This window comes from Pelodiscus sinensis, chromosome 31, assembly GCF_052426305.1.
Source record: "Pelodiscus sinensis isolate ZL-2025 chromosome 31, ASM5242630v1, whole genome shotgun sequence".
NCBI lineage: Eukaryota > Metazoa > Chordata > Testudines > Trionychidae > Pelodiscus > Pelodiscus sinensis.
This window is the reverse complement of record NC_143082.1, coordinates 8,936,306-8,960,880: the sequence shown is the minus strand read 5'-3', so window position 1 is coordinate 8,960,880 and position 24,575 is coordinate 8,936,306. Positions and strand designations below refer to the sequence as shown.

The 24,575-nt window shown below is 54.8% G+C and overlaps 1 protein-coding gene across 4 annotated transcripts in view; it reads right to left on the bottom strand.

Annotated features, from left to right (window-relative positions):
- The window catches only part of RAPGEF3 (Rap guanine nucleotide exchange factor 3), a 50,894-nt gene extending 26,969 nt beyond the window's left edge, over window positions 1-23,925 (bottom strand). For 2 of the 4 annotated variants that reach the window (XM_089774617.1, XM_089774618.1), the window contains exons 1-2: window positions 23,513-23,924; window positions 23,165-23,371 (exon numbers count right to left, since the gene is read on the bottom strand). In XM_089774617.1, coding sequence (XP_089630743.1) covers window positions 23,165-23,371; window positions 23,513-23,518 — 213 coding nt within the window. In that variant the 5' untranslated portion in view covers window positions 23,519-23,924. Of the gene's footprint in view, window positions 1-23,164; window positions 23,372-23,512 lie in introns of all 4 variants that reach the window. The other 2 variants (XM_089774619.1, XM_075902088.2) reach the window with 2 other exon arrangements.
- Between the last annotated feature and the right edge of the window lie 650 nt (window positions 23,926-24,575).

Sequence of the window (24,575 nt, the reverse complement as noted above, 5' to 3'; positions counted from 1 at the left end):
CCAATGACGTATGTTTGCCCAAAGCCCTTCCTGTGCTGGGGAGCTGGGGCCTGTGGCTACTCACTCGTCCTGTTGAACAGCTGTGCCTTCTCTCTAGTCTGAATTTGTCTGGCTTCAACATCCAGCCACAGGACCTTGTTCTGCCGTTACCCACTAAATGCAAACACCCCAATTTTCTCCCCCAGCAGGCACACCCACGCGGTGATCAAGTCACCGCTCAGACCCCTCTGTCACAAGCAGAACAGTCTCAGCTCTGCTGGTCTCTTGTGCCTGGACTCCAGCCTTGGGATCCCTTTGGTGGCTGCTTCTTCGCCAGTTTTTCAATTTCCACTTTAAAATGTGGAGTCCAGCTGCAAGCCCTGAGCAGGCTCTCACACTGAGCTCTTAGCTGCAGGACGCTGTAGGGCCTGGGTCCCTCTGAGCCAAGGGATACTGCCCCACCCCAGCTCCCCCAGGGCCTGCCTGTGACCCAGCACGGGCAAACCCACACGATCACCTTGGACCTGGAGGCCTAGGCACCGGAACCCCCTGCTCTGTTATCCCAGGGATAAAGTCTGGCTCCCTTCTGCCAGCAACCACATGCCATGTCCTGGTTTGCACTGGGCCGCACAAGGAGCACATGCACTCCCAGCTGAGTCGGCACCACCCCAGCAAAGCCTGTGGGGGAGCGGGGCTCTCTGCTCTGCTCCCCCTCACACAAAGGCTCCTGCCTGCCAGAGCAAGGCTAGCATGGCTCCCAGCGGCCAAGGTTGGGGTCACAAAGCTGGCTGCTCAGGGGCACATGGACAGTCTCACCCCCTTTTCTGCCAGGAGACTCACAAGCCTCTTCCCCAGCCTGGTGTGCAGAAGCGCCCACTGAGCCTCCACATGTCCCAGTCGCCAGGGCAATGCGCATTCACAGAGCACTGCTCTGCCTCTTCTTGGGGCACCAGCATGCCCAGAACAGTCTGCCAGGCGGGGCATGCCAATGGGGTCCTCTCCCTAAGCGGGGCCTGAAAAGCTCTCCCCCGACAGCTCCTGAGGCACTGGGGGAAAGGGCTTCAGGGGCTGCCAAGGTGATCAGCAGCACAAGCTGTGGGAGGAGATACCTTTTGTGGGCCCCACTTCCTTTTGTGCGAGAGACTCGCTTTCCAGCTGCACAGCACTCTTCCGAAAGTGCTTGGCAAAGGGACTGGGGGTGGCTGGCGGCGGGCACAGTGCTCTGTGGTGGATGAATGCACAGGAATGAAAGGTTCCCTGACTTACGAGTGAAGCCTGTCGAGGGATGTTTGGTAGCGGGGAACTGAATAGTCGTGTAACCACATCAAATTGTAGTGGTTATACGACTGATAGTCCTCAGGGCAGGGCCGGCAGCCAGTGCACACTCGGCCCCACTGCCAGGGAGCCCCCTGCTACTCCTCACTGCTGCCTCTCTATGGGTATGTCTACACTAGCTCGGTAGTTCGAGCTAGGTAGGCAAATGAGGGCAACCAGAGTCGCAAATGAAGCCCGGGATTTAAATATCCCGGGTTTCATTTGCATGTTTCCAGGTGCCGCCATTTTTCAATCCCCCTTAGTCCGAACTCCGTGCCCGCGGCTACACGTGGCACGGAGTAGGTAGTTCGAATTAGGATCTCAAATTCCAACTACCGGTACTCCTCGTGGAACCGAGCCAGTGTAGACATACCCTATCAGAGGCAGCAGCGCGGGGCAGCAGGAGGGAGCCAGTCCACAAGGGGAGCCAGTTTGAAAACCAGCTCCCCAATAGACCAGCTCCACCTACTGCCCCATGTTGCCTCTAATAGAGCTTGGACCACCCTGCAGTCAGAGGCTGCTGCCACGCAGCCTCCCATGCTCCTGCTCCCTCCCCCCACCCCAGTTGCTGTAGGAGGCAACAAGGGGAGGGGCAGGGAGGTCCAGAGTGCTGGCATTCATTGAAAGCCAGCTCCTGCCTGCCCCCCTCACCCACTGGTAGAGAGGCAGCAGTGTGGGCGTGGGAGTGGCAGGCAGATCCAGTGCTTGTGGGAGCTGATTTAAAAGCTGGCTCGCCATGGACACTGGCTCCCACCTCCCCCCCTTGCTGCCTCTGATACAGAGGAAGCATGTTGGGCGGGGGAGGAGGGGAATGATGCATGTAGTCAACAGGATTAAGCCCAGGCTTACTGGTTAATCATGTAGTTGTCAACACGCTGACATCCCGAAACCTGTCCTGCCTGAGGGGCTCCCCACACACTAACCCTCACTTGCTAAGCGGGGGGGGGAGGGGGATGCTGGAGGCCAATGAAGATAAGTGAAGGTGGGATGGGGCTGAGCCTGATGGACGCTGCTAAATAGATACTATATTACTGAGCTGCCCGACTCAGTGGAGCAGTAGAGCCCTGAGCGGAGAGAAATCGGTATCCGCGGAGCCTCAGCAGCCAAAGGATGGGAATGTGGCGCCACCACTCCCAGGAGCCAGCACCCCGCCCCAGCAGTGCCTTCTGGGCAAGCAGCTGTATTGCCCTCAGCCCCGGCCTCAGCCACATCTCCTGTCTGGGGTCGCACAGCCTCGCTGGGGGCGGGACTAGGGGGCCATACAGCCCCACGGCCAGGAGGACTGAAGGTGCCACATTCCTCCCCTCTCCTAGGAGTCGAGCCCTGTGGATTTCTATCCACAGACAGACGTAAGCGTCCAGGCAGGTGCCGGGATTGCGGAAGAGCAGGGCTGGCCCTGAGGCCTGGCACGGGGACAGTACAAAGCAAAGAAGAGGCAGCAGCATGGAGGTTCCCCACTGCCCCGCAAAGTCACTAAGAGCTGCGCTAAATGGGAAGCAGCGTTCCCTGTAAGCTGGGTGCTTGTGCGGCCGCTCAGGAGAGATTCCAGAGCCGCCCAGGTGACTAGTGAGCACCCACAGCTGGGTTTCTTGTTTCTCCTGGTGGTGCACATTCGCACGTGCTGTGGTGCGCATTAAACTTTATGTTGCACATGGATGGACAAATCCTCGCATGGAAAGAAAAGATTCGAGGGACCATTGATGGGGAGCCTCAAATGCAACAATGCACAAGTGGCAGAGAGCATCCAGCAGAGGTAGCAGCGAGTGGCCAGTAGCTGCCCTGGATAATCTCACCCAGGGGCAGAGGCGACTAGTAAAGGGAGATACGGGGGAGAGGAGGCACTGGCCTGGGGAAGGGCAGAGACACCTCCTTCCACCTCCAAGCCCCGCCTTTCCCTGCCCTTGCTCCACCCTTTTCCCTCCTCTTCCCCGTCCTTGCTGCACTGCCACCCCATTCTTCCCCCAACTGCTGTGGCACAGGGGACTGGCAGGGATGGGGGTTCAGTGCCTTCCAGCCCCCCTGCACTCACCAGAAGGGGAAGCAGAGCAACACAGCCCCAGCTTGCTCTGCTCTCCTGGCCCATTGCCCTGCTGGCAAGTGCAGGGGGTCCTGCCCCTCCCTGAATGAGGCACCAGGAGAGCAGAGCAAGCTGTGGCCATATTGTTCCATTTCCCCAAAACAGCGGGGGGTGAATGCGGGGGGTGGACGCCCTGTTGTGGGTGCCAGGCTCCCCTGCTAGTCCCTCTGCCCCGCTGGCTGCTGGCCAGCCCCTTGCCCTTCCCACCCATGGGCTGTGTCTACACTGGCATGAATTTCCGGAACTGCTTAAAACAGAATACTATTCCGTTTTCAGTTTTTCCGGAAAAGGAGCGTCTACATTGGCAGGCTGCTTTTCTGGAAAAGCCCTTTTTCCAGAAAAGCATCTGTGGCCAGTGTAGACGCTCCTTTTCCGGAAAAGACTACTGGGCTGTCTACACTGGCCCTTCTCCGGAACAGTGTTCCGGAATAAGGACTTATGCCCGAGCGGGAGCAGAATAGTTTTTCCGGAATAGCGGCTGATTTTGTACAGTAGAGCATCGTTGCTTTTCCGGAAATTCAAGGGCCAGTGTAGACAGCTCGCAGCTTATTCCGGAAAAGCGGCTGATTTTCCGGAATAAGTGGCCCAGTGTAGACACAGCCATGGTGTTTGGAGAGCATGTCCCTCCTCATGCTCCCTGCATCTTGCCCCTGCTCTCTGCCCAGCACTTCTGGCTGAAGCAGACAACATTTACTAGCATAGTGAGCATGGGATAGCTTCATGCCAGGAACCAGGCCTCACATATGTCTACACTGCAGATGGGAGCGAGCTTCCCGGCCAAGGTGCACCCCCACACACTATAGGCGGCAACTGCTACTAGTGCCCCTGATTCGCGATGCAATCAGTTCCTGGGGAAGCGTCGCAAGTGGGGAGCGTCGTAAAGTGAACCCTCATTTATGACAGATGTCATGAGTCGTCGTAAATGCGGGACGGGGTGGTTCAGGGTGTCGGGGGGGGGGGGGGGTTCGGCCTCTTCCACACTTGCAAAAATGGTTGTAAGTGCGAGGGGTCGCAACTCAGGTGGTCACATCTCGGGGGTTTCTTGTAACTCTGCTTGCACTGGTGCACTAGAAACAGCAGTGTGAACATGGCTGCACGGCTGGTGGCACAGGCTAAACAAGGTCTGAGCCCTGGGTCTGTACTCAGGTGGCTAGCCCAAGCCAGTACACGCCACGACACCCACACTGCTGTTTTGCAGAGCTAGTGTGTGTCTCTTGCCAGGTTGGGGAGCTCACACCCAGCTTCGGGGAGACAGACCATGCATAACACAGTACCTGGCCCTGGCTACATCCAACCAAACCTGGTGATAACAGCTCCAGAGGACAGAAGAACACACGGCCTGGCCAGCACAGACTGCCCCCCACATAACCCACATGAGGAGCAAAATGAAAAGAACGCATCCCAGGTTCCCATGGTGACCCCACCACTTCAGCCCTTCCTTGCACAATCAGCTCCTGGTCTCTGCTGCATCGCCTCAGCCACTAAGCGGGTAACAAGGACTAACGCTTTTCACCCACACAGCAGGGGGAAGAGGGAGTAATCAGCCTGCACTCCAGTCAGCCTGAGCACGTGGTGCTCATCTCACAGAGACATGATCCCTAGCTGGAGCACAGCCCCCTTGCTCCACTGTCCTCACTAGCCTTAGGCAGACTAGGCCTCGCGGGAGGCTCCACACACCCCCAGGAGACGGAGAGTTTGGCATTGTAGCAACCTTCTCCTGGTTCCCGGAATGCTGAGACAAGCCAGCATCTTGGCCCCAGAAGCCGGACCTCGAGCCAGGGAGTGAAATATTCACGGCACTCATCACATATCCACACTCAGGTTCTGCAGCAGACAGCACACTGCACGTAGCGTCTGTAACTCTGCCCCTCGGGGTTTCTGTCCCGGCCTGCAGCACAGTCCTTGTGCTGGTCACACATCCCAGCCAAGCAGTTCAATGGTGCTTGGCTGGCTTTTCATTCATTCCCAGGAGGCTGGTAGTTTTAACCTGTGACTGGAAGGCCACACCACTTGCCTTCATGGCAGCTTTGCGCTAGTCTCACCCTTCCCCTTCTCTTTGTCACATCTCAGGAGTCCCAGTAGGACTGAAACTCCCCTGCTTGGGACAGCCATTCACGCCTGTGAAAAGTGAGTGTGAAATGCAGGTGCTGGTGAAAGCAAGGATAGCTATGGTCTGGGAGCGGTTAAGTGACAGGGCATGGGATAATTGGACCTCCTGGTTCACAGATCATCGTGCTTACCCCTCGCATCGCTCTCCCCAGTCCTGGAACCACTGGGAACCAGACCAGTCCCTGTGCATAACTCACAGAAGCCTTAGGGCAGTGGTCCCCAACGTGGTGCCCATGGGCACCATGGCGCCCGTCGGGCCATTTATGTGCATTTAGGTACCAGCCCTGGGCACATGCGCGGCCCCTGCCCTGGGGTCACGGCACATGCCGATGCCAGCCCCGGACATGCAACATCTAGGTGGCCCCTGCCCGGGGTCACAGCACATGCCGGTGCCAGCCCCGGGCACACAGTACCTGGGAAGCCCCTGCCTGGGGTCGCGGCACATGCTGGTGCCGGCCCCGGGCGTGCGGTGCATGCTTGGCCCCGCCCCCAGGCTCGTGGCCCGTGAGAGGCCCCGCCCCCGGATGCGCGGCACGTGAGCAGCCGTGCCCCCAGGCGCCCGACAGCCCCAAAACTTTGGGGACCACTGCCTTAAGGTGATGGGGCCAAAACCTTGTAGTCAGAACCCGCATATGGTCATTAAAAAAGAGATGGAGAATATCTTACTGTCTCTATATAAATCCATGGTACGCCCACATCTTGAATCCCGCGTACAGATGTGGTCGCCTCATGTCAAAAAAGATATCTTGTCACTGGAAAAAGTTCAGAAAAGGGCAACCAAAATGATTAGGGGTTTGGAACGGCTGCCATATGAAGAGAAATTAAAAATATTGGGACTTTTCAGCTTAGAAAAGAGGAGATTAAGGAGGGATATGATAGAAGTCTATAACATCAAGACTGATGTGGAGAAAGTAAATAAGGAAAAGTTATTTACTTGTTCCCATAATATAAGAACTAGGAGCTTCAGGGGGTAGCTGAGTTAGTCTGTTACAGAAAAAACAACACATGGTCTGGTAGCACTTTATAGACTAATGAAACATGTAGGTGGGATCATGAGCTTTTGTGGGCACAGCCCGCTTCCTCAGATGACCGGAGTTATGCGTTAGGGATATGAAAACTCAAAATTAATAGGAGAGGGGAGAGAAAGAAAAAAGGGAGGGGGGGAGACAGAGCATCATTAAGTATTTGGAGAATGGGTACTTAAACCTAAGCAGATAAAAATCCAAGTCAATAGATAGATACCTAAAACAGGAAGGATACCACTCTGGGAGCTGTTAGCATCTTCAGTGGTTATTAAATAGGTAGAGTCCCCACCAGCCCATATCACGAATGAGTCCATTAGCATGTGAATTGAATTTGTGGATGAACTGGGATTCCAGGGCTTCTCTGTGTATTTGGCTCGTAGAGCTAGTTTGTGACAACACAGCCACTTGCAGGACTGTCAGACTGTGCTTAGGCAAGTTGAAATGCTCACCAACAGGCTTCTGTACATTTCCTTTACGTAGATCCGATTTGTGTCCATTGTTTCTTTCCCACAGAGACCATCCAGTTTGTCCAAAATATATACAGCAGTGGGACACTGCTGGCATTTGATGGCATAGGACGTACAGTCAAATGACCCTGTGATTTTGTGGCTTATGTTGTTTGCTCCAGTGATGAATTCACCAGTGGCTGTCTATAAAGTGCTACCAGACCATTTGTCATAAGAACTAGGGGTCACCAAAGGAAATTAATTGGTAGCAGTTTTAAAACAAACAAAGGGAAGTCCTTTTTCACACAACGCATAGTCAACCTGTGGAACCCCTTGACAGAGGATGCTGTGGAGACCAGGACTTTAAGCCCTGGTCTGCACTAGGGAGTTATTTCGAAATAACTCCCCTCCCCTTATTTCGAAATAACAAACAGAGCGTCCACACTACCAAGCCCGTTATTTTGAAATAACTCCTGCTTGTCATGAGGAATAACATTTATTCCAAAATAGTTATTTTGGGAGTTACTATTTTGAAATAATTTCCTAGTGCAGACATGCCCTAACAGGGTTCAAAAGAGAGCTAGATAAATTCATGGAGAATAGGTCTATCAATGGCTGTTAGCCAGGATGGGTAGGAATGGTGTCCCCAACCTCTGTTTGTCAGAAGCTGGGAATGGGTGACAGGAATGGGATCACATGATAATTCCCTGTTCTGTTCATTCCCTCTGGGGGCACCTGGCATTGGCCACTGTTGGCGGACAGGCTACTGGGCTAAATGGACCTTTGATCTGACCCAGTATGGATGTTCTTATGAACATAAGGCATCGGCATTCCTGTGGTCTCCTGGGATGACACTTGGTCTCGCTGGGTGCAAAGCAAGATATCCTGTGGGGCTCTGAGCTGCATTTGAGCTGCATGGTTGATTTGAAAGATACGTTCTTCCTCAAAGAGGGACAAGAGAAGTCATGGTCAAGAGATCACCTGCTGGGAGGGTGGTGAGGCACTGGAATGGGTTGGTATGGAATCTCTATCCCGAGAGGTTTTTAAGGCCAGGCTTGAGAAAGTTGTCAACGTAGTTGGGGTTGGTCCTGCTTTGAGCAGGGCATTGGAGAAGATAACCTGCGAGGTCTCTTCCAACCCTAATCTTCTATGATTCTAGGACACCATGTCCCTCTTCCGCAGAGAAAATCTGTTACAAGTACTCTCTCTCTCCAGTCCTCCTGGTTTCCCTGACAGAATGGCCATGGTAGGAGGGTCAGAAGATGTCTGAAGGAAGCACTGAGTGAGTTCAATTGCTGAAAAGCATTTTCCCACTCTTTGGTTCACGTCCAGAGATGTCACTTTCCAGTGAGTTAGCCCAAAGGTCTGGCACTGTATGGAGTGAGTGCTGGTGGGGACAGGATGCTGCAGCTCCATGAAAGGGTTCCCCTTTAGCTCTGCCTGTGCGTCCTTTATGCCAGGGGATGGCACAGCCCACTTCTGTATGGAAAAGTTCATGTTTCCCCAAGGTATGGACTGAGACTCGTGGGCTGTGCCTGGAAGTGGGAGAGTCCCACTCTAGTGGCAGCACCAGCTGATCACTGTACAAGAGACACCATCTAGAACTACACTCACCCCCTCTCTGAAAGGGTTCAGCTCTAGCACATTCCCCACAGCTCTAACCAAGAGCCACTGCCTGGGCTCAGGGAGCCAGCTCCAGGGACCCCAGTTCCTTTGGCCCAGGGTCTGACCTGGCTTTTACAACATTATTTCCTATCTTCCTGCCATTACACATGAAGTGCAGCAGGTTCGTAGATGAGCTGTGGTGATAACAGGTATAAGGGTTAGCCCCTTACTAATACTCAGTGGGGGGCTGGCTTCTCCCCATACCAAACAAAAGGGGAAGGGTACGGGCTGATGGGAAACCAGGACTCTGCGACTGAGTCCCCAGGGGCAATGGGGAGAGGCCATCGCTCCAGGTCAGCCTGACTGACAGGGGTAAGGAGGGAGTTGGGAGGCCAAATCTCTACGTGAGCTGCAGCTACCCAGGCCAGAGTGGGGCTGAGCTAAGGAGAGAGCAGGAGCCCAAGCCGAACAGGGGAGCTGAGTCAGGAGCCACGACAACCAGGGCTAGAGAGCAGTGCTTCAGGCACAGCAGGAGCGGTGGTGAGGCCGGGTGGAACTGGGCCACATGTGGTGAGCAGCTAGGCAGAGTGAGGGGGACCGTGGGCAGAGGCCCAGCGCAGGGAGACACCCCCAGCCGAGAGGCCTTGCAGGCTAGAATGGGGGTGGGGATCATAACCCGCCACCTAGAGCCTGAAGGCACGGGGAAGACCTACAGCCTCCCTGCAGCACAGCCAGGGCCTGGCAGGGGCAGACTGAACTGCCCTGACATTCATCCCCATGCCACAGAGCAGGGACACGTGTTTTCCTTTAACTTTTCCTGTTTTCCTTATTTTGTACCATTGTGGCTGTTTAATGCACTGTATTTGCTTGAACTACATGCAGCGATCAGTGTGTCTGGGATGTGTCCAGAGCCAAGAGAGTGCCCCAAAGTGGGGACACTCTAGTCCAGGGGTGGGCAAAGGGCCCTGCGAGCTGGATCCGGCCCAAGCAGGTGGATCTGGCCCACGAAGACCCTGCTGAGCCCCCGCCCAAAGGCCAATTAGTGCACAAAGTTTCCTCTGCCCTGCCCCCACCCTGCGCGGAGCACGCGGAGCTTAGAAACACTGCGCGCTCTTGGCAGGGCGGGAGGGGTAGGGTTGCCAGGTGTCCGGTTTTGAACCGAACAGTGCAGGATTTGAGCTTTCTGTTCGGGAAACAAACTGAGAAAATAGAAATGAGAAAATTGAACTGTCCGGTGTTTTCTCAGTGAGCTGTAATGTAGATTGTGATGAATGGCAAGTGTGCCCGGTATTTTTGTTGAAACCATCTGGCAACCCCAGGGAGGAGGCTCTGTGTGCTCCCCCACCCCCAAGCCCTGATTGGCCTGGGGGCAGAACGGGGACCGTGCAAAGTCTCCTCCTACTGCCAGGGACATGGGTTCCTAGGACAGGGGTGGGCAATAATTTTTTGCCAGGGGCCACTTCAGAAATTTTTGAAGTGGGCCTGAGCTGCTCCGGAAGGGGCGAGGACTCAGGGGGAAGGGACGGGGTCAGGATACTTCCCTGCTTCCCCATCCACAGACCACGATTGGTCTGGGGGTGGGAGAGTGCCTTTGCCAACCCCCCCCCCCCCCCCCCCCCGCCACCAGAGGTTCCCCCTAGGAACCCATGCCCCTAGCAGTGGGAGGAGACTTTGCGCGCTCCCCCTTCTGCCCCTAGGCTCTTCTAAGCGCTGCTCGCGGGGTGGGGGCAGGGCAGAGGCCTGTGGGTGGGGGAGTGGTTGGCCCTCCACAGGCCGATCAACCTGCTTGGCAGGCCGGACCCAGCCCACAGAGGCCTTTTTGCCCACCCCTGTCCTAGAAAGACCCTCTAGGGGGGACAAAGGCGCTTCCCCCACCCCCAGGCCAATCATGGTCTGGGAGGTGGGGAAGTAGGAAAGTATCCTGGCCCCGCCCCTTCTACCTGAGGCCCCGCCCCTTCTACCTGAGGCCCCGCCCCTTCTGGAGCAGCCCTGGGCCACTTCAAAAATTTCTGAAGTGGCCCCAGCAAAAAATTATTGCCCACCCCTGCCCTAGTCCCTGTCTTAAGTGACCATGACAAGGCTGGGGGTCCAGCCCCCCAGGAATCCTGGGCCCAGCCTTGTTGGGGTTACGAGGACTCTGCCACACAGTAGGTTGCCAGGGGTCCAGTATTCACCCGGACAGTCCGGTATTTTCGCCTCCTGTCCAGTAAAAAACAAAAATCAGAGAATACCGGACACTTGAGATGTTGGGTATTTTCTGAATTTTTCCCCAGCCAGGAGGCGAAAATGCCGGGCACCTGGCAACCCTACAAACACTCAGTGCCTGGCCTCCCCCCCCACAACCCCTCTCCTGACCCCCCCAAACCCCCAGCCCCCATGCTTACCTGCTTCCCCAAGGCTGCCAGCACAAAATGGCTGCTGACCAAAAGACCTAGGGGAAGCAATGCTTTCCCCTAGATCTTAGTGCTCAACCGCTCCCTGCACTCACTCGTAAAGGGGACGTGCTGTTTTAACGCTGTTTTTTTGGCTTAATAAGTCCTTGGAGTCCCTTTTTTTTTTTTTTTTTTTTTTTTAAATAAACCAACAACTTTGGTCTCTCCCCTCTTTCCCCCCCCCCCCCCTTCAACAGAATTTTTTCCCAGTGTTTTTTCTTTGGGGGGGGGGGTATTTTTGTTTCAACCATCGGGCAACCCTAGAGACAGGAGAGTGGAAGAAGAGCCCTCAGGGTCAGGGAGGCCGCTGGGTAAAAGGAGTGGGCCGATTCCACTGAGGTAGTGTTTACACCAGGCTCATTCCCCCCTTACATGTCCATCGGCAGAAAGGTGGAAGAGCAGAGGCTCAGATCTCAGCAGCCCAACCAATGCGAAAAGGTTTCAGCACTACAGCAGAACAAGCCCTCTCCTGCCCCACAATCAACGCTGCACAATCAGGGCCAGCAGAGCAATACTGCACAAGCAACCAGCCTCTCACCCCAGGGTGCACAGCCCAGACCTCAGACCCACCCACCAGCCCCTGGGCAGAGCTGCCCTGGTGCCGCACTGACAAGAGCAAGCGAACACGGTTGGCGCTGGCTGGGAGAGGAAATTCCACCTGCCACCAGCTAGTATCCTCCCTCCAGCTGAGATTGGCCACATCACACATAGAAGCTCAAGAAGCCCTAAAATATTAGAGCCACAACCTGTGAAATGAATCCAGCCCTTCGCCGCCCAGCTGATGAAAACAGCCCAGAACAACTCGGAACGGGGACAGCTCTGCCGCTCTTGGAGATGCATGCCTGCCAAACCCCCCGGGAAAGACAATTGTTTGCCGTGCTCAGGGAACTGATACCCAACTCTGAGACCCGTCCAGCTGCAGTCCCTCCTGCAACCTCTTGTGTTGGGCAAAGTGTCTGACTAGGGGCCGGGAAGCTCCAACCAAGGTGACCTCAGATCTGGATGTCTCATGACCTGTTTTATTCTTGTTTCACAGGCTCCTCTAAGGGCACTACAGAGACAGCTCTGGCGGCACTAAAGTCGATCCCTTCGTGGCCACAGAGGCAGGCAAAATCTCCTTGTTTGCACTGCTCGGCGTCTCTGCAGCCATTGGCAAGTGGCCCATATGGCATTGCTGCCCCACCTGCATGATACAGCAACAGCAAACTGAGATGCCATGGGCTGAGGTTAGCCACAACCCCTAAACCCCAACACCCAGTTCTGTCCCTGCACCCTACTCCCCAAATCCCCAACTCATCACTTCTGCTCCCAACCCTGGACTCCCCCTTCTACCCTAAACCTGACCAGGGAGTCAATGTTTTGGTTATAAAAGGTAATAAAGATACAAAAGGGCTGGCAATTACATTAAGGATCATAGAATCCTAGGGCTGGAAGAGACCTCAGGAGGTCAACAAGTCCAACCCCCTCATCGAGTCCAGGATCTGGAAGTCCTTAGAGGAGCATGGAAAAGAGGAATCCCTTTGCATGGGGCGGGGTGGGGGTGTTGAAGAGAGAACAGGGACCTCTAACAGAGCCAAGCCTTCTGAGCCAAGGTCACATTCGGAAAAGAGGGAGACGTGAGGGGGTGGGAGAAAAGAAGGGGCCAAACCCCAGGGAAGGGCTGGCAGTGGTGCAGAGAAGTTCCCACTTCCGCTGTGGTACTTCTGTGGCCCCGTCACCATGGTACCTGAGCGCCTCACTATGCCAGTCTCCTCCCAGCCCCAGGGAGGCTGAGCAGGGCCATTATCGCAATGCACAGGGGGCACACACAGACTAAGGGCAGATTTGCAAAGGCATGTGGGCACCTAGTGGGATTTTCAAAAGCAGCCAGAAGGTTTTGGTCCCTAAGGGTATGTCTACACTGCACTCCTCTTTCCAGAGAGGACTGCAAATGCAGCTGAGTGAAATTGCAAATGAAGTGCGGATTTGAATTTCCCGTGCTTCATTTGCATAATCACATCCTGACGCTTTTTTGAAATACCCTATTTTGAAAAAAGAAACGCTGTCTAGATGTGCTTATTTTGAAAGAAATCCCTCCTTTCTAAATTACCCTTAAACCTCATTTAGGCTATGTCTACACTACATCCCTCTGTCGGCAGAGGGGTGTAAATGAAGCACTTTGAAAATGCAAATGAAGCCGGGATTTAAATATCCCATGCTTCATTTGCATAATCATGTAATGGCGCTCTTTCAAAAAAGCGCTATTTCGAAACTGAAACCACAGTCTAGACATGGTTCTTTCAAAAACGGGGTGTTTTTTCATAAGATCCTGAGGTTTCAATTTCGAAATAGCACTTTTTCGAAAGAGCACGATTACGTGATTATGCAAATTAAGCATGGGCTATTTAAATCCCAGCTTCATTTGCACTTTCAAAGTGCTTCATTTACATCCCTCTGCCGACAGAGGGATGTAGTCTAGACGGAGCCGTTATAAGGAGTAAGGGTAATTTTGAAAGAAGGATTTTCTTTCGAAATAACCACGTCTAGACAGCAGGTTTTTTTAAAAACAGGTATTTCGAAAAAGTGGCTTGACACGATTATGCAAATAAAGTGCAGGAAATTCAAATCTGCGCTTCATTTGCAATTTCGCTCAACTGCATTTACATTCCTCTCTTGAAAGTGGAATACGGCGTAGACATATAAAGCCCTGACCTGAAACCCCACAGGCAATCCGGGGGAGGGCGGATAAAACCCAGGTCTTTCAGGGCTAGCGCCCTGTGCGCAGCCCAACCTGGCTCTCCTGCTTGCTGCAAAAGAAGAGAGGACTGTGATAGATGGGAGCAACACCAAGAAGGCCAACTGTCTTAGGGTATGTCTACACTACCCTGCTAGTTCGAACTAGCGGGGTAATGTAGGCATACCGCACTTGCAAATGAAGCCCGGGATTTGAATTTCCCGAGCTTCATTTGCATAAGCGGGGAGCCGCCATTTTTAAAACCCCGCTGGTTCGAACCCCATGCAGTGCGGCTACACGGGGCACGAACTAGGTAGTTCGAACTAGGCTTCCTATTCCGAACTACCGGTACACCTCGTGAAATGAGGAGTAACGGTAGTTCGAACTAGGAAGCCTAGTTCAAACTACCTAGTTTGTGCTCCGTGTAGCCACGCTGCACGGGGTTCGAACCAGCGGGGTTTTAAAAATGGCGGCTCCCCGCTTATGCAAATGAAGCCCGGGAAATTCAAATCCCGGGCTTCATTTGCAAGTGCGGTATGCCTACATTACCCTCCTAGTTCGAACTAGCGGGGTAGTGTAGACATACCCTTAGACTCCAGGAAATGATCCTAGGGGACAGGGAAGGATGTACCAAAACTGTGTTTTTACATGATCTCATGATTTTAAGCAAATCTCATGATTTTTGGTGAGCCTGACTCCTGATTTTCAACATTTCAGGTTGTCAATACTATGAAAGTGGCTTTGAAGTGTCAGTTTCACTCCGGTTTAAAGTCAATTTCTAGACTATTATTTGTCATGGGCCCCTCAGGGCCCAGGTAGGTTCAGTATAAACTCATGGGCCTTGTCTTATCTGGATGTTTCCGAAGTTAAATGAGCTATTCCAAGTTCGGTGAACTGCAGAAAAGTGACAGAAAGTCAGCTAGATTTTTCTACAATTGATTTAAGTATTGTACTCAAGAGCTAGTAACAAAGTGAGAGTGTACATTACAGTCTTACACCTAATCAGTGTCCTCTCTGTGACTCGACACAAGATGTCAGACCGTATTAGTATTAGAGCTGAGTCGATCTAATATTTATTTACATAGGAATTAGATACAGGGCTCCTGCCAGCTGATGTCTAATTCATTATCTGCAAAACATCTGGAGTACTCAGGTGCCTGTGCAGCCTCTGGAATCACAGATAAAATTGCCTTCCCCCAATCTGATGTGGTGTCCCTTTGTCGCTGCATTTGCCTAATGTGCAGAATGGTCCACCTAGGGGTGGGACTCCAGTGCAGGAGCAGGCTTTGCACACTGCACACACACACACACACCCCAGCTCATTCTCCGGCCATCCCCACTGGCTGCAAATCACTGCAACCCGCATCAGGTGCAGCTTTACCCCTTGCCACCTGTGGATCCACATGTGGCGTGACAGCATCAGCTCTGCTGACTCAGACCATGCAGTCTCGTTTGCCAGTCCTTTGCGAGCAGAGCAGGCGTGGCCAGGAACATCCTGATGACTCAAATCGTTATCTGTGATTGCCCTACATGCCGGAGTCCCAGATTCTTGCAGGAACAAATGGCGGAGGACAGCTGAGGGGAACTCAGACTCTCTCCAGGCCCCTTGGGTGATGCTGTCTTCACACTTGTGGCCACTGGTGCCAACTCTGTGCTCAGGCACCCTCTGCTGCTGTGCGAGGCTGCAGATCAGCAGTTCCGCAGCTGACGGGAGATGTTTGGGGAGATCAGTGAGCAGGCAGCCTCGGGGCTGAATGGGGGGTGCAAAGAGGTGGAGCGAGGGCTGTGGGGAGGGGCACAGTAGAGGCAGACCCTCAGGGCAGGGTATAGATGGGAGCACCCACTGGGGAAAGTGAGAGCCAGTGCCTGTGCCCTCCAGCACAGAGATCCGCGAACTGTGAGCACCACCCGGCCCCACCCTGCCCCCAGCTCTGCTCTGGCTCCTGCCTGACTCTCTTCCCAGCCTCAGCGTGATTCTACACCTGGCTGGAGGCCCAGCTGCCAGCCCCCGCCATGGCCCGGCAGCGGCTATTCTCTTACCCCCGCTCCCAGCCTTGGCCTCGGCCATGACTCCAGACCTAGCCCTCGCTGCAGCTTCAGCCCCCTCTTCCCAGCCCATGTCCCCATTCCTGGCACTAGCTTATCCCTGAACAGCAGCAGGACGGGTAGAAATACTCTCTTTCATCATTCTAGTGCCAGCTAGTGCCACGTGGCCTGGAGGGCAGCTCAAGGGACCAGTCAGACCTGTTTTCGGCATGTTGTACTAGACAAGACAGGAGTAAGCTTCTAACATTAACCCGGAGAGCAAGAGGCAGCCCAGCCTGGGAGGGAAGGGGGGAGGGCTCTGTGGGCGGGCCCCCAGCAGGAGGGCTCTGCGGATGGGTGGGCCCCTGGGGGGCGGACTCTGCGGGTGGGCCCCCGGGGACAGGCAGAATCCAGTGCTTATGACAAAGTGGTGTTGCAAGTTCAAACTTCATTTAGGGAAGGCGAAAACAGCTTTGTGGCCCTTTCCTGTCTCCGGGGCCTGCAATGAACTGCAGGGCTGGTGTGCGGCTCCTGTCCCTCTGGGCCTTTCCCAGGACAGCGCTGGAGGGGCTAAGTGGCCCCATCCCCTCTCCGATCCCGTCACTCTTCCAGCTACGGACACTCCACCCCATCCCCCTGGGGGCAGCTCCACTGTCTGACCTACCCCAGACCCAGCCTCCATGGAGAGCCTCACACACCAGCCCTCACCCACCTCTGGGACCCAAAACTGCATCACCAGATTGTTCCAAGGGGCTGCATGACCCCCCTGTCCCATGGGGCTGGCTGTCTTCTCCCCCCGCTCTAGGCCTTGAGACCTCGGGGCTGCAACACTGCTCAGGTTTGGCCCCGCCGTGGGGAGGACAGGAGCCGGGGTAACCAAATGTGAGCGAGCGGCACTGCCACCGCCACTGCCTGAGCCAGGTCACAATGCCACCCTCACACCTTTAGTCCCGTTGGGGGAGGGGGGACCTGTGCAGCCCTGGAGGCTGCAACGCCCGGTGCAGAGAGCCAAGCCCAGCCAGCACCACAGCACAGGAACCGCCACTGTGGGGTGAGTGCTGGGCAGGACCCACCCCCCACCCCAGGGGCAGGATCCGACCAAAACAATGCCAGGGCCTCCACCCCAGACTATTTCCTGGGTCACGACAGGCCATCAATGTTGACAAACGGGTCCTGAGCCTCCAAAGGCTTCCTGTGTTAGGCCATGGGGGTGCCCAATGGCCGGGGGTGGGGGGAGGGACTGAGGAAGCAGCATGCAGATGGGGTTGGGTTACAGGAGCCTCCAATTAACGTGTCAGGAGGAGAGTATAATTGCCCAAAGAACCTTTCCTTCCTCCTGCCCTCCCCTGCCTGGCCCAGATGGCTGGTTAACCCCTACCATGACTGAGGCCACAAATCACCACAGCAAAACGGAGCCCACTCCTGGTGCAGGCAGTGGGGAATCGGCAAAAAGGAGCCAAACAGCCTTTGCTGCTTCTGCTGGGGGGGGGGGGGTCTTCGAGGAGTGTGAAAAGCTGAGCTTTTAAGAAATGTTTTCCCAGGTCTGTGGGGGGCCCCTCAGCTCGGCCCCTCACTCCCCGCCTGGCCTGGGCATGTGGAACCATGGCCCCGAACACCTCCAGGCTCAGCAGCTCTCCCAAATCCAGAGCTCTCCCAAGGCTCCGAGTCGCCCTCTGGGTGCCAAGACTGTCACTCCCTGTACAAACATTCCTGAGGCTCGTGACTGGTTTATGGAGCAGGAAATGCACCTGTAATTAGGAGCCCAATGTTTACAAATTCATGGGAGGCCTGGGCTGACAGCTAGATGGAACAGCAGCTAAGCTCCTGGGGTCAGCTCTCCACAAACACACAGCAACACCCCATCTGGCCCTAGTGCTGCTCATCAGAGGGCCACTAGTGCTACAGAAATAGCCCCTCCGCTGAGGCTGAAAAGCATTGTCCTCATGTTCAAGGTGGGGAAACTGAGGCACAGAGCAACCATGTGTCTTCCCCAAAGGCACATGGCCATGGAACCCCCAATAGACCTGGATCCCACACTCTGATCTAATCACCCCTCATTTCTAAACCAGCTGAAAACATTTTCAAGAGAAGAACTAACACACTTTCCAGCCTGGGTTGTCCCATAACTCAGCCCTAGTGATACACTTTTCGAAAGCCACCAATGCGTTCACCAGAGCAGAGCCCGACAGCACCTGGAACCCAGCAAGGAACAAGGAAAGGAACTGGGTGCTTGGAGTCACAGACATATAATGGGATCCAGGGTTTCCTTATCATTCGGCAGCTCTAGAAGGGTCTCTTGTTCACGCGAGTAACATTCCCACTGAATGGTTTCCCTGGATGCTCAAAGGGACCTGTGTGTCCAGAGTAGGTTTGTGGCACACTGACTGCTGCTGCCTGCTCAGTGCCTGAGTGCTCCAATGCCATGCACCCAGCTGGCCCCAGCACGCCACTGCCTGCCTCGCCCCCACCAGCCCAGCCGGCACTGCCCCACCACCACCCACCCAGCCCCACAACAGCTCTCCTCCGCCCGCCCAGCCAGCACCCATCACCTCCCGCCCTGCCTCACCAGCCCTGTCCAGCCAGCCAGCCTCACCCCACCACTGCCCACGCAGCCCCGCCACTCCACCACCCACCCTGCCCCACAACCACCAGCCCAGCCAGCCACCCTCACCCCAGATTTCTCTGTAAGGACTGCTGCTCCCTACCTAACTTGTTGAGTATCCCCACCTGGCCCCTGCCCAGTTTGTCCCAGCCCCTCAGCTGCTGTCTCCAAGCAGCTTCCTCGGGAGTCTCCCTTTTCCATCTTCCTGCTGACAGGCTGCAAGGGCCTCAAGATCCTGTCTGTCTCCAGAAATCCGGCAGCTCTGGGCAGCTGGCCAAGCCCTGGGACCATGGCTCTGCTCTCGCGCTGGCCTTTGTTTGGGATCCCAGGGACAACAACAAAGTTATTTCAGTCCTTAAGGCTCTTGTGAAGGCCCTCGCCCTTCCGCAGCTCCAAACAGGATGGCAAAAAACTAGCATCAGGCCCACCCCTGTGGGGTGCCTTCCTCTGCAGTCCTGAGCCATGGGGCCCTGCCCAGGGCCTGCAACCAGGGCTCTGGCCCCTCCTGGAGCTGTATGATCCGGAGTTCAGGAGCTCCCAGCCTGGCAAGACACATGTGGGGCAAGGGAACTCTCAGACCTCAGAGAATGAGGGACGCTCTGAAGTGACTTCCGCTCCCTCCTGGGCCTGGCACAGCAACACACATGGGCAGGTGCTGAAGTGTAAATGCTCAAAGCTGCAGACTGGCCAAGATTGCAGTGTTTACAGAGCCGCAAGGGGTGCTCCAAAGGGATAGGTCTCCCAGAGCAACAGGGAACACAGGGGAAGTGGCTCCCATGTCAGGCCTAGCCAGCTCCTTAGGCAGCACAGTTCCCTTCTCCTGCCTCCTCCCCACTGCCAGCGATATGCACCCCGAGGGTGCTGTAGGTGTTAGCTGAAGGGCTTTGTCCTAAATTAAGGGCAGACCCACCCCTGTGCTCTGGGCTGGGCAACTTGCTGGAGGTTTAAGGAAACAAGATTCTGACACTAGCCCTTTGGGTAACGTCCCTGCAAGGCCGGTGCAGCAGAGCCCAGACCCAGGTGTGGAGATCAGTGTAGGCTGGAACCTGACAGTGATTTCCCACCCGCACTGGAAATCCCCCAGTCACTTCCATTTTATTTTCCATTTCTTTGTGTGCGCAGTTTTTAGAAAGAATGTTATAAAATGCTCTCAGCCTCTTTCATTCATCATTTTCACTTTGTTGGTTTGCCCTTTTTTCTTTTTGGAACACTGGATGGGGCCCTCAAGTCCAGTCCCTGCTGTCACGGGCAGCCCTGCCACACCAGTTCCTTCAGAAACTTAGCAAACACCAGCTTTTCCCACCTCTTGCCAGTCTCCCTACATCCAGGCATTTTCAGGGCTGGACAGCAAATGACATTAAGAAATAAGAGTTGGAGCCATGGTCTATCTCTAACCCATTCTCCTGTTCCCACCGTGGTCAGTTCCAGTTGCTTCAGAGGAAATGAACAGAACCGAGCATTTTAACAAGTGATCTCTCCCCTGCAGGCCAGTCCCAGTTTCTAGCAGTTAGAGGTTTAGGGATACCCAGAACATGAGATTGTGTCTCTGACTACCTAGCTCTCAACCTCTTTCACCTTTCTTGGACCTATCTTTCACAACCTGATCTCATTTTTTTGTGAGCCCACTTCTACTTCTTTCACAACATCCCCTGGCAAGGGGATTAATTGTATGTTGTGTGAAGAAGGCCTTTTTTTTGTTTGTTTTAAACCTGCTGCCTATTAATATCATTGGGTGACTGTGACGGCGCGTTGGGGGTTCCCCGTCTCCTGCACCCCGAAATGGCACCAACAGACTGCACCAGCCGGTGGAATAGAGGAAGTTTATTGCCTCTCCAGGATACCGCACAGCACAGATGTAATCTGGTCACAGAGCTGGGCTAGGATGCCTCAGGCCCCCTTGAGATGGGGGGAGACTGGGCCCCTAAACTCCAGCCCCTTTCCCTAGCTTGTCTCCTCCATGCTCCCAGACAGCAACTAACTAACACTCTTCCAGCCCTGCCCCCCAGCCAGGGCAGCATTCCACCTTCCTTTGTTCCTCTCCATGGGGGGTGTCTGGCCATACCGGTTGAGAGGTCCCTTTGCATAGTGACTCATCCTGTTTTGCTGGGTCGTGGTACCCACGGCAGCTGGGGAGGGGGGGGTTACCCCAGAGCCAGCAGCATAGAAACCAGCCAGGTACCCCCACTACGTCACAGTGACCTCTGGTTCTCGTGTTAGGAGAAGGGGTACAGAATTCGTCTTTATTCACTTTCTGCACCTTTACTATGCCCTTCCACTCCCTTCCCTCACCGTCGTCTCTTTTCCAACAGTCCCAGTCTTTTACTTTCTCATCAGATGGAAGCTGTTCTATCCCCCTAATCATTTCTGTTGTGCTTCTCTGTACCTTTTCCAATGTTAATATATATATTTTATGAGATGGGGAGACCAGAACTACATACAATATTCAAGGTACGGGTGGACCACGAATTTATATGGAGTGATTGTTATTCACTGTCTTATGATCTACCCCTTTCCTAATGGTTCCTAACATTCCGTTAGCTGGTTTTGGCTGCCACTGCACGTTCAACAAATACTTTTAGAAGACTATTTCACAGTGACTCTAAGCGGGAAGGTAAAAAAGGAAAGCCAAATGAAAAACAAGAAACAAAATATTTTACAAAAAAAAAAATCACAAAAATTGACACATTTTTCACAAAAAATATATTTGAAAAATAGCCATTTTTCCTTTAAAAACTTTCTGTTTGAAAAATGTCCCTAGCTCTTACTCTGACATCACTGGGGGAGGCAGACATGGATACATTTGAGAGATGGGCCAGTTAACCGGCCATGTGTTGGGAGCACCCCTACAAGCCCTACAAAGCTGCCCCTCGCTCCCCATGGGCTGTGCTCAGGATAGCCTTTGCTATGCCAGGTGGCTACCCCCACCCCCACAGACTCTCTGCTAGTGCTGTGGGGCCCAGTTCTCATGTCCACCGAGAATGCCACCTGCACAGGGCTTCTCCCTGCCAGAACATAGCCCTGTGCCCAGCCACTGGCAAAGTGAGATTGGCCAGAACTGAGGAGGGCTGAGAGGGGAAGCCTGCTTTGGAGCTATTCTCTGCTTCCAGGACACAAAGAGGACAATGGGAGGCACAGCAAACATTAGAGCAGTTTTCGTTTACGGGGGAAGAAGCAGGAATTCAAAGGAAATCCTGCCCATGGGATGTTTAGTGGGGCAGAGACAGGGCAGGCTTTTGCTGGTGCAGAGATTGCTGTGGAGGTGTTTCCTGTTCGCATGCTCTGGACTTAAATCTAATCTAAGCCTCGGCCAAGTAGATTGCTTAAACACGCAGTGCAGCCACTGTGCAGTGAAGCACAATAGCACAGGTCTGATTTCATGCCTCAGTGCGAGCTGAGCTTGGACAACAAGCCAGGGCAATCACCTGGGAACTGCTTTCGCTAACAACTGGGGCCACGTCTGCAGAGGTGTTCCTTGTCCTGCCCAAATCACCTTGCACTACAGTAACAGGGAGCGAGCCCCAGCCCAGGCCTTAGGCTGTCTGGAGACTGGCTCGTGGAGATCAGACATCTGGAAATGTCAGTGCTGCCAGGGGAGTGCTGTGCTGGAAAGTGACACCAGAAGCTCTGTGTTAAATTCCCCTGTGCTTGGTGTACAAGGAAAGGCTGTTTTCTCTGACTGTCCACCCTGCAGCCCATTCCTGGGACCAGAGATACATCAGGGATTTTCCATCACCAGGAATTAAGGTTCCGCCCCCAAAGCCCTCTGCACAGACAGCTTGGTGCCTTGCAGACCTACTCATGGTGCTGAACAGACCCCCACATCAAAACAAGCACAAGAGTCCCCTGAGTCTGACAAAGCTGAGGACCACCTCCAGCAGGAGGACTCTGCTGAGAAGGGGCCACTTAGAGGGGAAAGCCCGGAACCTGGCTAAGAGATCCCATGGGCTGGCAAGGTTCACATTTCAAACCCCAACATCCCTCTGCAAACTCCTTCCCTGAGGTTTTATTCCCTTTGCCCTCAGCACACGTTCCTTCCCGCTCGCTTCCCACCAGCCTCGCAGCAGAAGTGTGGTGGAAACTGCCACAAATTATTATTGACTCCAGATCCAGAGGCCCCTTCTGTGCACTGAGTTGGCTGGGTCTCCACTGGTTGTCACTAAGAACAGTTCATAAATGGCTCCTCACTGGCTGTCTCGAGAGGGGCCAAGCCCTGACTGGGCTGCAGAGACTAACTCTTTTCTCCCCTCTGGCAATTCCCCATTGTCTGGCCCTCGTGCAGTCAGCCAAAGCAAGTGCCATATGGATGTGAAATACCAGAAAATTAGAATGCCTTCCACCCCCACCCCCACTTGTGCACTGGCCATGTAAATAGCTCCTCAAACTGCAGGACAGCACAGGGTCACATCCCTTGGGTGCAGACAGTCTCTACACAAGTGCAACCTTCCGGTCAGTTCTGGCAGGAGAGGAGGGGGAGGGGAGGGAAGGGCGGGTGCAGAGATGCCACTCCAGCAACCTTTCCCTTTTAACACTGCACCTTACCCACTAGGCTAGGAACCCCAGGGAGTATCGCCCTCAAACATCTCCAGGCTGCTGACACGGTGGAAACCCTGGACTGTCCGTGGAACCCTTGAGACCTGCTTTCCACTGCCACCAAGCTCTTCCCAATGCCCAGGTCAGTTTGTGCTGCTAGTCAGTTTCAGGTGAGTTATTGCTACAGCGATGCCTCAAGGGATTCCTGCTCCAACCCCACTCACCTTCGCTCCCAGTGCTGTCCCCCCACAAGCACCCACCTCACCGCTCGCACCAGCTAGGCAGCACAAGCAACACTGGTACTTACCCATCGGATGCCCTGTATGCTGGGCAGGCTGCCCGCCTCCCCCTCCAGCCGGATCTGATAGCTGTAGCTCCGGAACAAGTGCATCTTCTTCACGAGCAGGTAGAGCCGGTGCCCTTCAGCAGTGGGGTCTCCGAGCCGGTGGAGCTGCGCTGGCGAGTCTTGGGGGCCAAGTCCGACATGCCACCTGCCCTGCGCGCCCCAGGCCACCTGTGTGCAGAGGGACCCTTGGCGTTCAGCCGGGCCGGGGCAGGCTCTGGCCACCCCCCTCCCGCAAGCTTTCCGCTTTCTCCGCTCCCGCCCCCCTGCACGAAGGGCAGCCAGCCGCGAACTCCCTCCCCTGTGTCTCACCTGCATGTCCCGCGGCTGAGCAAGTCACGGCTCCGGCAGGCGCCCCGCCGGCTGCCCTGGGGCTGTAGCCGGAGTAGCTGGGCTGGGGCGCGGCGAGTCCCCACCACTCGCGCTTCTCGGCGAGGGGTGCTTATGGCCCCGGAGCAACCCTGGGCAAAACCATGGCTCCCGGGATCTCGCTCCCCGAGCTCCGGCGCAGCCGGCTGGAGACACGCTCTGTGCCGGCTGCTGCGCCTCCCCTCCGCGGGGGATTGGGAGCGAGCGCAGGAGACGCTCCAGCGCTTGGCGCAGGACCCGAGACTTCTCAGCTGGAAAAGGCTCCAGCGCGGGCTGCGAGCGCCACGCCCCGAGCCCGTGCGAACTCTCCATGCGCAGCGCGCCCAGCACCGGGGCAGGCGCAGCTGAGGAGGCCCCATCTACGGGATTCCCCTTCCTTGCTCAGGATCTGGAGTGGAGCTAGCCCAGTGGGATGGGGCGGCCGCCGCGGCCCTCTGGGGGCGGCCAGGGCCGAGCCCGACGTGTCCCCTACCCAGAGCTGGGAGCCTTTCTCCAAAACTTTAGGCAGGAGAGAGCTTGAAGGCAGCAGACACTGCACGTGTCCTGCAGACAAAATGAGCCCAGAGCTAGTGACCAGAGCCTCTCTCAGTTGTTCCCTCTGCATTATTTGGTCCAGAAAAATAACAATTAATAACTAATAAAAAGCCTTTTCAGCGGAAATGAACCTTTCATCTGGGTCCTGCTGTTCATGAGCTTTGGTGAATCGACAAGAAGGGAAGATTTCCCAAAACCACTTGGCACAATCTGGAAATGTTTCCATTTTTTCATTCATTTTTTTCCTGGAATTTTTTTTTAAATGTCCAGCATCCCCTGAAACAAAACTGGCATGTGGGGTGGCAGCGGAGCGCTCCCAGGGCTGGGCGAAGGCAACATCCCAGACAATTAACTGGCTAAAGCTCTTATGATCGTCCCGGGTTCAGAATTAAATGCCTGGCCTCACCAGCACGGTTCCCAGGCCCATCTCATCCCTGTCCTGTCTGGCTGCACTCACACAAGCAGGGCTGTA